Raw genomic sequence first — 13,590 nt, 5'->3', positions numbered from 1 at the left:
TATTCCAGATAATTGTATGTTTTTTTTTCAAGCAGGGGGATTAGCTTCCCAATACATTATGTAACTTTAAATAATGCTGTGGAAGGTTGATGTCCTATGACTGATGATTTGTTATGTTCAACACAGAAATGTGAAAACTTAAAAATTTCAGGAATATATTCTATGAACCATGTTGTAAATAATTGCCAGAATATGATAAAATGAGGCACTGTTCAGTTAATCAGTTAGTAGTCATTCATTTCACTGAATGTTCTCATCTCAACACTCGTATGTTTTTAATTGTAAATGAGTTTGGATTCATGAGTCGGTCCCCACGTCGTAAACATAGGCTCTAATATTTTTTCATTATTTTCTCCTTTCATGAGTCAACATATCCTTACATATTCTGGTTTATGTGGCAGATTTATTTTGTGCTGTACTCCTACTTGCGACTGGTTATACTCTTCTGGTCTGTACAGGTTACCATGAGTTTTGAAAAGCAGTTCACTCGTCATACACTTCGGCTCTGTATTTCTCTTTTTTTTTTCTCTCTCTCTCTTTTGATGATATTGAAGATGTGAGTTTATAGACATAAACCTGCAATTTGTAATTCTAGTAATTTACAATTCCTCTGCACTTATTTCGAATATCTTAGCACAGTAATGTTGATGGTTTGACTTTATATCATTTGTCTTGAGACAGAATATTGGAAACATGTGAAAATCTGAATGCCATGTCCTCATATATGTACAGATTATGACTTCTTTAGTAGATATTTTTCTTACATTTTCTGTAAGATGTTATGTATTAGATACTTCTATACACCTGTATTCTATCTTTTAGCATCATTTTGTACACCATGTGGCAAACCTTGTTGTTGTGGTCTTCAGTCCTGAGACTGGTTTAATACAGGTCTCCAAACTACTCTATCCTGTGCAAGCTTCTTCATCACTCAGTACGTACTGCAGCCTACATCCTTCTGAATCTGCTTAATGTATTCATCTCTTGATCTCCCTCTACGATTTTTACTCTCCACGCTGGGCCTCCAATGCTAAATTTGTGACCCCTTGATGCCTCTGATCATGTCCTACCAACCGATCCCTTCTTCTCGTCAAGTTGTGCCACAAACTCCTCTTCTCCCCAATCCTATTCAATACCTCATCATTAGTTATGTGATCTACCCATCTAATGTTCAGCATTCTTCTGTAACACCACATTTCGAAAGCTTCTATTCTCTTCTTGTCCAAACTATTTATCGTCCATGTTTCACTTCCATACATGACTACACTCCATACATATACTTTCAGAAATGACTTCCTGACATTTAAATCTATACTCTATGTTAACAAATTTCTCTTCTTCAGAAACGCTTTCCTTGCCATTGCCAGTCTACATTTTATATCCTCTCTACTTCGACCATCATCAGTTATTTTGCTCCCCAAATAGCAAAACTCCTTTACTACCTAAAGTGTCTCATTTCCTAATCTAACTCCCTCAGCATCACCTGACTTAATTCGACTACATTCCATTATCCCCGTTCTGCTTTTGTTGATGTTCATCTTATATCCTCCTTTTAAGACACTGTCCATTCCATTCAACTGCTCTTCCAAGTCCTTTGCTGTCTCTGACAGAATTACAATATCATCGGCGAGCCTCAAAGCTTTTATTTCTTCTCCATGGATTTTAATACCTATTCCAAATTTTTCTTTTGTTTCCTTTACTGCTTGCTCAATATAAAGATTGAATAACATCGGGGAGAGACTACAACCCTGTCTCACTCCCTTCCCAACCACTGCTTCCCTGTCATGTCCCTCGACTCTTATAACTGCCATCTGGTTTCTGTACAAATTGAAAATAGCCTTTCGCTCCCTGTATTTTACCCCTGCCACCTTCAGAATTTGAAAGAGAGTATTCCAGTCAACTTGCTTAATCTTTCTTCTAAGATAAGTCGTAAGTTCAGTATTGCCTCACGTGTTCCAGTATTTCTACGGAATCCAAACTGATCTTCCCCGAGGTCGGCTTCTACCAGTTTTTCCATTCGTCTGTAAAGAATTCGTGTTAGTATTTTGCAGCTGTGACTTATTAAACTGATAGTTTGGTAATTTTCACATCTGTCAACACCTGCTTTCTTTGGAATTGGAATTTTTATATTCTTCTGGAAGTCTGAGGGTATTTCGCCTGTCTCATACATCTTGCTCACCAGATGGTAGAGTTTTGTCAGGACTGGCTCTCCCAAGGCTGTCAGTAGTTCTAATGGAATGTTGTCTACTCCCGGGGCCTTGTTTCGACTCAGGTCTTTCAGTGCTCTGTCAAACTCTTCACGCAGTATCATATCTCCCATTTCAGCTTCATCTACATCCTCTTCCAGTTCCACAATATTGCCCTCAAGTACATCACCCTTGTATAGACCCTCTATATATTCCTTCCACCTTTCTGCTTTCCCTTCTTTGCCTGGAACTGGGTTTCCGTCTGAGCTCCTGAAATTCATACAAGTGGCTCTTTTCTCCAAAGGTCTCTCTAATTTTCCTGTAGGCAGTATCTATCTTACCCCTAGTGAGATAAGCCTCTACATCCTTACATTTGTCCTCTAGCCATCCCTGCTTAGCTATTTTGCACTTCATGTCGATCTCATTTTTTAGACATTTGTATTCCGTTTTGGCTGCTTCATTTACTGCATTTGTATATTTTCTCCTTTCATCAATTAAATTCAATATTTCTTCTGTCACCCTAGGATTACAATTAGCCCTCGTCTTTTTACCTACTTGATCCTCTGCTGACTTCACTACTTCATCCCTCAAAGCTACTCATTCTTCTTCTACTGTGTTTCTTTCCCGGATTCTTGTCAGTTGTTCCCTTATGTTCTCCCTGAAACTCTGTACATCCTCTGGTTCTTTCAGTTTATCCAGGTCTCATCTCCTTAAATTCCCACCTTTTTGCAGTTTCTTGTTTTAATCTACAGTTCATAACCACTAGATTGTGGTCAGAGTCCACATCTGCCCCTGGAAATGTCTTACAATTTAAAACCTGGTTCCTAAATCTCTGTCTTACCATTATATAATCTATCTGATACCTTTTAGTATCTCCAGGGTTCTTCCATGTATACAACCTTCTTTCATGATTATTAAACCAAGTGTTAGCTATGATTAAGTTGTGCTCTGTGCAAAATCCTACCAGGCAGCTTCCTCTTTTATTTCTTAGCCCCAATCCATATTCACCTAGTATGTTTCCTTCTCTCCCTTTTCCTACTGCCGAATTCCAGTCACCCACGACTATTAAATTTTCATCTCCCTTCACTATCTGAATAATTTCTTTTATTTCATCATACATTTCTTCAATTCCTTCGTCATCTGCAGAGCTAGTTGGCATATAGACTTGTACTACTGTCGTAGGCGTGGGCTTTGTGTCTATCTTGGCCACAACAATGCGTTCGCTGTCCTGTTTGTAGTAGCTTACCCGCGTTCCTATCCATTATTAAACCTACTCCTGCATTACCCCTATTTGCTTTGGTGTTTATAACCCTGTATTACCTGACCAGAAGTCTTGTTCCTCCTACCACCGAACTTCACTAATTCCCACTATATCTAACTTCAACCTATCCATTCCCCTTTTTAAATTTTCTAACCTACCTGCCCGATTAAGGGATCTGCATTCAACGCTCCGATCCGTAGGACGTCAGTTTTCTTTCTCCTGATAATGGCATCCTCTTGAGTACTCCCTGCCCGGAGGTCCGAATGGGGAACTATTTTACCTCCGGAATATTTTACCCAAGATGACACCATCATCATTTAATCATACAGTAAAGCTGCATGCCCTCAGGAAAAATTACGGCCATAGTTTCTCCTTGCTTTCAGCCGTTCGCAGTACCAGCACAGCAAGGCCATTTTGGTTATTGTTACAAGGCCAGATCAGTCTATCATCCAGACTGTTGCCCTTGCAACTACTGAAAAGGCTGCTGCCCCTCTTCAGGAACCACACATTTGTCTGGCCTCTCAACAGATACCCGTGTTGTGGTTGTACCTATGGTAGGGCTATCTGTATCGCTGAGGCAAGCAAGCCTTCCCACCAACGGCAAGGTCCATGATTTATGGGGGGGAATTTTGTTGTAGTGATAACCTGATACAAGTCAAGGTTAGGTTCGGAAGTGACAGTTTGGTTGTGAGTTGCAGAATACAAAATTAAGGTTGTGGTAATAGATTTAGCATTAGCATAGCCTCACGTCTACATTTCTGAAATGGATGAGAACTCCTTTCTTTCGGAATTGTTAGTCCCACAGATATGCACGAGAACGTCCACAAAGTTTCGAAGACAGGAAAAAGGTACTGGTGGATGTAAAGCTGTGAGGATGGAACACGAGTCATGCTTGCATAGCTCACTTGGTAGAGCACTTGCATGGAAAAGGCAAAGATCCAGGGTTTGAGTCTCATCTGGCACAAGAGTTTTAATCTGCCATGAAATTTCATTCACCGCACACTCCACTGCAGAGTGAAAATTCATTCTGCAGACACACATGAAGATCAGAAAGCAATACTGATGGCAAATCTCCTTTGAGGCTTGCTTAAAAATTTTCCCCATATTTTAACAACAGCTAAGTAGTGATTAAAGGGCACCGGAAATGTGACCATCTGTTAGAGTAGTGTCTCTCTGCCAGTACGGAAGTTAATGAATTATGAACTTTCCTACACATGTTACCATTTTGTTAACAGATACCAAATATAACCAAAAATGCCAAAATGTACCAATTTTGCCTATCTCCTGTTTCTTTTGCAAAATGTGTTTGAAGCAGTGTTGCCTTACGACTTCATTGATGTCATGAGTTATTCTATACATTGAGTTTAAGATTCCAAAATAAGGTTACTGCCTGTAGTGACTTGAAACTTGTCATTGCAATGTCAGAAGCAAACTTGTGGTATGAAATTAAATTAGACCAGTTAAATTCTTGTAGTTTTGAAAATGTAAATTCTGTTTGCTACTTAACTGTGTACAAAACCTTAAAAGAATTTTCTTTAGAAGAACAACAGCTGCTTAATGGACAATGTGATTTATGTTTGGATATGCTCATATATGCTTTTATCAAGCAGCACTAGTCTTCCCTAAAATGCAAAATCTGCATCATGTTTAAAATTCTATTATTATGATCTTCACTAAAAAGTAAAATATGCATCATGTTGAAAATGCAATTATGAAGAATACTGATGTACTTCATGGACCTGATCATAGTGAATTGTAGCAACCGATTGCAAGGAATCAATTTTTAATTATTTTAATTACAAGCTGATAAAAAAATGAAAAGTTCTATACAAATCATAAAGGATCCTATTTTGACCATAATTCCCCAGGACTGGTCCATGAAAAAGACTAGATGAATTTTGTGTTTCACAAAGGAGTGAAACAGAAAAAAAGCAATACTGACAGACAGTGCAAAGGGAAAGCATGAAAAGAAGTGGGCTTAAAACATTTGGCATTGAATTTTGGAAATTTATTAAGCTCAATAACTTAGTCAAATTTGCCCACAGAGAAAGAGCTATTCCGATTAGAACAGACAGAGAAAAATTTCTGAGAGAACATTACTTGCAACTGAGCTATATGAAAAAGTGTTTATTGGTTAAAAAATAAATTGACTGAAATTGGATATCATAATTTTGTGAATTATATTCCAAGTAATGTGTAACTGTACGTGCAGTTGGTTCACATTCAAGTTGTGTGTATGATGTACAGCTACAAGGAATAAAAAGTCATGGGATCGGGCAGACTGACAAACCTGAAAACTCACTAGTATCTAGTGGGCCAGAGTAAAGAATCGGCCAGTTTGGAACAGGGTTTATAATAATGAAGAAAACTAGGAAAGGCTTATTAGAAATTGAACCCATAAATAAAAGAATGTGTAGACTTGGTGCAGCTGGCCACACACAAGTGGATTTCTATGATGCGTCAGAACTGTGGGCCTGTAATGCTGGTATCTCTGATGGCTTTGGCCACACAATCTGAAGCCCGTTATTACCCACTAATGTACAGGTCCTGCCTGTCGGATCTAGCCTCACCAATCCACCCGCAGGCCAGGTCCATGTGTGTGTGGCGGCAAATTGGCAGATTTCCACAATTTACCCGTGGACCCATGACTGTGGTGCATGTTCAACAGGCTAGAGGCCGTCGCCAACGGATTTAAGAAGTTGCAACAGAGTCTGTGGCTAAGTGGTTGGAGGGTCGTGTCTCCACTAACACAGAGTTAGGCACTGCAAGTGTTCAAGAATCCATTGAAAATATATTTAGCCCACTGCTAAATTTCTTCATGTGTGGTCAGCCAATAAAATGAAAATTTGGGAACGTATCACATGCACCAATGAAGGAAAAGGGTGATATATAAAAAAAGCAGCTCTATGTAGACCTGAAAAAAGTGTGTTATGTAGTACCTATGAATGATTTGATGTTAGTAGTAGGTCATTTCAATATAAAAATAAGGAATAATGAGCAACAACAAGGAAAACAATCATAGCACAAAGAAAACAATGAGAATGGAGTTCTACAGTGACAATTTGCAGCAAAGAATAACACAATAATTAAGAGCACCTGCTTCCCACACAAAAGGATTTATCTGTGTGCATGAAAGTCTGTAGTCATTGAAATAGTCAACCAGCTTTGCCATACTTTAGTGAATGCCAGCCAATCCACCTGAATGATTGACATACAGAAATGCAAAGGGCCAAATTGTAACTCCAATCACTTTGTGGTTGAGAAAGAAACTACCATTACTAAACAAAAACAGAACCAGAAAAAGAGGATGAAATGTAATATAGAAAAACTTAAAACTCACAATGAAATAAAAATAATACCAACTAACACTAAACTGAGCAATGAAGAGCCTCAAGCAGGATTAGGTGCAAGCTGGAGCGGGATTGATAAAAACAATGATGCTACAGAAGAAATAATAGATATGAGAAGAAACAAAAGAATTCAGGATGATTTGATGATGATAAATATAAATAAGGTGTGTTTCAAAGGACTGTCATTTTTTAATTACTTGGGATCCTTAATATCTTGCAAACAGCGAACAGAGCTTACTTTGCTTATCTACATCCCTTCGGAACCAGTCTTGTTCCAATACGATGAAACTCTTAGTACATAATTAACAAACAAGTTCACACAGTTGTCACATATGGGTCAAAAGATGACAGGAATACGTTAAGAACCTTTGCACTAAAGGTATTACATAAAATTTCTTGTCCAATAAAGGAGGAAGAAGGCTGGAGGATACATCATAGCACTGAGCTATAGGCATTAATACAAGGAAGAAATATAGTAAAATTTGTCCAATTATAATGAATATGATGGCCAGGGAACGTGAAAGGAATGGTGGAAGATAGAATACAATTTAAGAAACTGATGTGAAGTGTGACCCATGCAGCTTAGTGAAAAGGGAGGCCTTGAAGAAAGTTGATTGATGATGCAATAGAAAACCTCACCAGTCTGGGAGTCCAAGGCTAGAAAACAGTTGAAAAAAACTGAGAAGTATGGTGGAAAATAGATAAAGTCAAGGCTCTCCAAGGACTGTAATGCTTCAGCAGAAGATGATCACCAATTTACATGTTGTTGTTGTTGTTGTTGTGGTCTTCAGTCCTGAGACTGGTTTGATGCACCTCTCATGCTACTTTATCCTGTGCAATCCTCTTAATCTCCCAGTTCCTACTACCCTCCATGCTGCCCTACAATGCTAAATTTGTGATCTCTTGATGCCTCAGAACATGTCCTACCAATCGATCCCTTCTTCTGGTCAAGTTGTGCCACAAACTTCTCTTCTCCCCTATCCTATTCAATACTTCCTTATTAGTTATGTGATCTACCCATCTAATCTTCAGCATTCTTCTGTAGCACCACATTTTGAAAGCTTCTATTCTCTTCTTGTCCAAACTATTTATTGTCCATGTTTCACTTCCATACATGGCTACACTCCATACAAATACTTTCAAGAAAAGACTTCCTGATACTTAAATCTATACTCGATGTTAACAAATTTCTCTTCTTCACAAACGCTTTCCTTGCCATTGCCAGTCTACATTTGATATCCTCTCTACTTTGACCATCATCAGTTATTTTGCTCCCCAAATATCAAAACTCCTTTACTACTTTAATTGTCTCATTTCCTAATCTAACTTCCCCAGCATCACCTGACTTAATTCGACTACATTCCATTATCCCCGTTTTGCTTTTGTTGATGTTCATCTTATACCCTCCTTTCAGGACACTGTCCATTCCGTTCAACTGCTCTTCCAAGTCCTTTGGTGTCTCTGACAGAATTACAATATCATCGGCGAGCCTCAAAGCTTTTATTTCTTCTCCATGGATTTTAATACCTATTCCAAATTTTTCTTTTGTTTCCTTTACTGCTTGCTCAATATAAAGATTGAATAACATCGGGGAGAGACTACAACCCTGTCTCACTCCCTTCCCAACCACTGCTTCCCTGTCATGTCCCTCGACTCTTATAACTGCCATCTGGTTTCTGTACAAATTGAAAATAGCCTTTCGCTCCCTGTATTTTACCCCTGCCACCTTCAGAATTTGAAAGAGAGTATTCCAGTCAACTTGCTTAATCTTTCTTCTAAGATAAGTCGTAAGTTCAGTATTGCCTCATCAGCGAACCTCAAAGTTTTTATTTCTTCTCCATGGATTTTAATACCTACTCCAAATTTTTCTTTTGTTTCGTTTACTGCTTGCTCAATATACAGATTGAATAAAATCGGGGATAGGCTACAACCCTGTCTGACTCCCTTCCCAACCACTGCTTCTCTTTCATGTCCCTCGACTGTTATAACTGCCATCTGGTTTCTGTACAAATTGTAAATAGCCTTTAGTCCCTGTATTTTAACCCTGCCACCTTTAGAATTTGAAAGAGAGTATTCCAGTCAACATTGTCAAAAGTTTTCTCTAAGTCTACAAATGCTAGAAACGTAGGTTTGCCTTTCCTTAATCTATTTGCTAAGCTAAGTCGTAAGGTCAGTATTGCCTCACGTGTTCCAACATTTCTACAGAATCCAAACTGATCTTCCCCGAGGTCGGCTTCTACCAGTTTTTCCATTCGTCTGTAAATAATTCGTGTTAGTATTTTGCAGCTGTGACTTATTAAACTGATAGTTTGGTAATTTTCACATCTGTCAACACCTGCTTTCTTTGGGATTGGAATTACTATATTCTTCTTGAAGTCTGGGGGTATTTCCCCTGCCTCATACATCTTGCTCACCAGATGGTTGTCTCTCTTTAATTTTCCTGTAGGCAGTATCTACCTTACCCCTAGTGAGATAAGCCTCTACATCCTTACATTTGTCCTCAAGCCATGCCTGCTTAGCCATTTTGCACTTCCTGTCTATCTCATTTTTGAGACATTTGTATTCCTTTTTGCCTGCTACATTTACTGCATTTTTATATTTTCTTCTTTCATCAATTAAATTCAATATTTATTCTGTTACCCAAGGATTTCTACTAGCCTTTGTCTTTTTACCTACTTGATCCTCTGCTGTCTTCACCACTTCATCCCTCAAAGCTACCCATTCTTCTTCTACTTTATTTCTTTCCCTCATTCCTGTCAATTGTTCCCTTATGCTGTCCCTGAAACTCTGTACAACCTCTGATTCAGTCAGTTTATCCAGGTCCCATCTCCTTAAATTCCCGCCTTTTTGCAGTTTCTTCAGTTTTAATGTACAGGTCATAACCAATAGATTGTGGTCAGAGTCCACATCTGCCCCTGGAAATGTCTTACAATTTAAATGGACCTGAAAATCAGCCCAAGTTCATGCAAGTCTTTTAGATATATTCAGTGCAAAATCTATCAAAACTGATGATGATCAAGCTAAAATCCTTACATTACTCAACATGGAATTGCCACACCATATAAGTTAAATTCAGTTGTTCTAGGTTATTGAGGAATAACAGTACAATAAGCAATGTACACCTAGTTGAGCAGCTGGATGTAACCCAGTGTTATGGAAAAGAAAATAGGAGAAGCCAAAAAATTAAATTAAACAAATAACCAGCAGAGAGCTGGGCTGGCTAGATCAAGACAAAGGGATGGAGAAGGGAAGACAAATCATGAAGAAGGAAAATGTGCTAGGATAAGTATTTAGCCTAGTCATGGGAAACACTTTTACTTAACATCTTCACTGCCATCACTTGCCCCATCAGGGTCTCACATTTGGCACTATGGCCGGGCCTGGTGGCGAAACATCAATCACTGCATTTGTAGTAGTCAACATAATAAAATATCAACCGATTCAAGTAACCTCACTACATTACTTCATAAATCAACACAATTGTATCATCTTGATCATATAAAATTTGTACACAGTAGTTATGTTAAAAGAAAATTGATATCTTTTGGTATGAAAGATCATTACCTTTGCAAGAAGAACTTGCCACACTTTGTTCTTTACAGCGCCCACATATTTTTGTGGAAAGTAATTCATTATGAGCAAATGCTACTCCACTCAATGTTATTTTAATTCATATACTGATCACCAAGCCACACATAGGCAATACTTTGATCACAGAATAAGCCTTATTGCCATTCACAACTACGGGAGTACATCAAGGTGCCTGATGGCTGTCTGTGCCATGATCGAAACATTGGGTATGACCCAGCAAGCCGCCACCTCCTCATCATCTTGAGAGGAAATTGTGAATCTTATTACTACCATGTGTACTAACCTACAATTATTATCCAGCACCAACATTTGTAATTTGATAATTACACTACAGTACTTGCAGTTAATTAACAGCAGTTTAATGAACCCTCAACCATGAAGTACTGGTTCAGTTAAGGCAAGAATGAGTATTGAATTGGTTATAACGTGTTGAATGTAGCATGTTGATACTGCTCAAGAAGACTTCAGTCACGTTTATGTGAAATGATTTTTTTCCACATCAGAAACCCAGTGAATAGAGTATGAAAATAGCCCCATCCTCTTGATAGTATATGTGACCTTAGTGTAATATCTATCAGCTGCAAAATACTAACACGACTTCTTTACAGACAAATGGAAAAACTGGTAGAAGCCGACCTCAGGGACGATCAGTTTGGATTCCGTAGAAATGTTGGAACACGTGAGGCAATACCGACCCTACGACTTATCTTAGAAAATAGATTAAGGAAAGGCAAACCTACGTTTCTAGCTTTTGACAATGTTGACTGGAATACTCTCTTTCAAATTCTAAAGGTGGCGGGGGTAAAATACAGATAGCGAAAGGCTATTTACAATTTGTACAGAAATCAGATGGCAGTTATAAGAGTCGAGGGAGATGAAAGGGAAGCAGTGGTTGAGAAGGGAGTGAGACAGGGTTGTAGCCTCTCTCCGTTGTTGTTCAACCTGTATATTGAGCAAGCAGTAAAGGAAACAAAAGAAAAATTCGGAGTAGGTATTAAACTTCCATGGGGAAGAAATAAAAACTTTGAGGTTTGCCAATGACATTGCAATTCTGTCCAAGGCAGCGTAGGACCTGGAAGAGCAGTTGAACCGAATGGGTAGTGTCTTGAAAGGAGTGTATAAGATAAACATCAACAAAAGCAAAATGCGGATAATGGAATGCAGTCTAATTAAGTTGGGTGATGCTGAGGGAATAAGATTAGCAAATAAGACACTTAAGGTAGTAAAGGACTTATGCTATTTGGGGAGCAAAATAACTGATGATGGTCGAAGTAGAGAGGATATAAAATGTAGACTGGCAATGGCAAGGAAAGCGTTTCTGAAGAAGAGAAATTTGTTAACATCGAGTATGGATTTAAGTGGCAGGAAGTCTTTTCTGAAAGTATTTGTATGGAGTGTAGCCATGTATGGAAGTGAAACATGGACGATAAATAGTTTGGACAAGAAGAGAATAGAAGCTTTCAAAATGTGCTACAGAAGAATGCTGAAGATTAGATGGGTAGATCACATAACTAATGAGGAAGTATTGAATAGGATTGGGGAGAAGAGAAGTTTGTGGCACAACTTGACCAGAAGAAGGGATCGATTGGTAGGACATGTTCTGAGGCATCAAGAGATCACAAATTTAGCATTGTAGGGCAGCATGGAGGGTAAAAATCATAGAGGGAGACCAAGAGAGGAATTCACTAAGCAGATTCAGAAGGATGTAGGCTGCAGTAGGAACTGGGAGATTAAGAGGATTGCACAGGATAAAGTAGCATGGAGAGGTGCATCAAACCAGTCTCAGGACTGACAACCACCACCACCACAACAATAACAACAAAAAATTTGTCACGTGAAAATCACATTACATGCAGCTGTGCACACAAGGTGTCAAATATGTATCGTTCACAACCTCCTTGCATTTCTTTTTTGCCTTTTGAAAATACCACAGAACAAATCTTTATGTTCATTGACAAACTGTTTTACTCCCACATATGTTGTATGCTATTATTGCCAACTTGCTTATAATTAATATACGCAGGATCATTTAACCTCCTCTCCACCTGAGCCACTGAAAATCCTGATATAAGGGCATTATATACGTGAAAAATAGAAATTACTACAGCTGTACCTGTAGACCGCAGCATCCTATCGCTGACAGTATAGAAGCATTGTGAATTACTTTACATTCAACCCCTGCTTCTTTCGCTCGAAGTACTAAATCTGTGTGTGTTGTAGCGCCGAACGGATCGCCCACGACCAGAAAAGCAACGTCTTTAACATCGGCTGCTTCCAAAATCTCGGACGACCGTTGTTCAACTAAATCACGATCCGCAATAATCAGGTCTCGGCCGTAAAATTGTTCCTGCAAATTTTTATCAATTACTTACAAAGAAAACAAAATCTGGTTTCATTCAAAACACAATTAACTTGAACGTACTAACGCCTCCTTCCCATCACACAAAATAGATGTGTACGCTTCGAGGTACACTCTATCAGCCCTTCTGACCACTTCTAATCCTTTTACTGTGATATCTTTCACATCACTCAGCCCCAAACCAACAACGTAGAGCATTCTAGATACTATCCCGGATCATATAACAATCTAGGATACTAAAAAAACAGACTAACTCGCAAGGTTTCAAACTTGGATGGGTGGATGGATGAAAGAACTTCTAACACTTAGTCGTACTGTTAGTATACCACAACTTATTTATTTTATTTAACTAAGAGCGCAAATGAATTCACATTCTGAACACTCAGGTTACCAAAGATAGACTTCCATCACTGAAGCCACTTATACAAGCAGTCAATCACATTAGACGCACAGTCTAACATAACACTCGCGAGTCGCGACACTTCGCCTCGATTTTGTTGCCTACAGCGCCCCAAGCGGCCGGTAGGTTACACTGCGTCACTTTGAGTTCGGCGCGATCGTGAAAGAGAATAGTGGTTGTTTATTTTGATTTATATAATGGTTTTTACTGGCTCAAATTGTTCAAATGGCTCTGAGCACTATGGGACTAAACATCTATGGTCATCAGTCCCCTAGAACTTAGAACTACTTAAACCTAACTAACCTAAGGACAGCACACAACACCCAGCCATCACGAGGCAGAGAAAATCCCTGACCCCGTCGGGAATCGAACCCGGGAACCCGGGCGTGGGAAGCGAGAAAGCTACCGCACGACCACGAGATGCGGGCGGGTTTTTACTGGCG

The 13,590-nt window shown here is 38.9% G+C and overlaps 1 protein-coding gene across 3 annotated transcripts in view; it reads right to left on the bottom strand.

The window, feature by feature from the left end:
• The window catches only part of LOC126266812 (diphthine methyl ester synthase), a 70,017-nt gene extending 56,762 nt beyond the window's left edge, over window positions 1–13,255 (bottom strand). For 2 of the 3 annotated variants that reach the window (XM_049971366.1, XM_049971365.1), the window contains exons 1-2: window positions 12,811–13,251; window positions 12,502–12,735 (exon numbers count right to left, since the gene is read on the bottom strand). In XM_049971366.1, coding sequence (XP_049827323.1) covers window positions 12,502–12,735; window positions 12,811–12,945 — 369 coding nt within the window. In that variant the 5' untranslated portion in view covers window positions 12,946–13,251. Of the gene's footprint in view, window positions 1–12,501; window positions 12,736–12,810 lie in introns of all 3 variants that reach the window. The other variant, XM_049971367.1, reaches the window with a different exon arrangement.
• Window positions 13,256–13,590: the final 335 nt, after the last annotated feature.

This window comes from Schistocerca gregaria, chromosome 4 (assembly GCF_023897955.1).
Source record: "Schistocerca gregaria isolate iqSchGreg1 chromosome 4, iqSchGreg1.2, whole genome shotgun sequence".
Classification (NCBI taxonomy): domain Eukaryota; kingdom Metazoa; phylum Arthropoda; class Insecta; order Orthoptera; family Acrididae; genus Schistocerca; species Schistocerca gregaria.
This window is presented reverse-complemented; position numbering and strand designations above follow the sequence as displayed.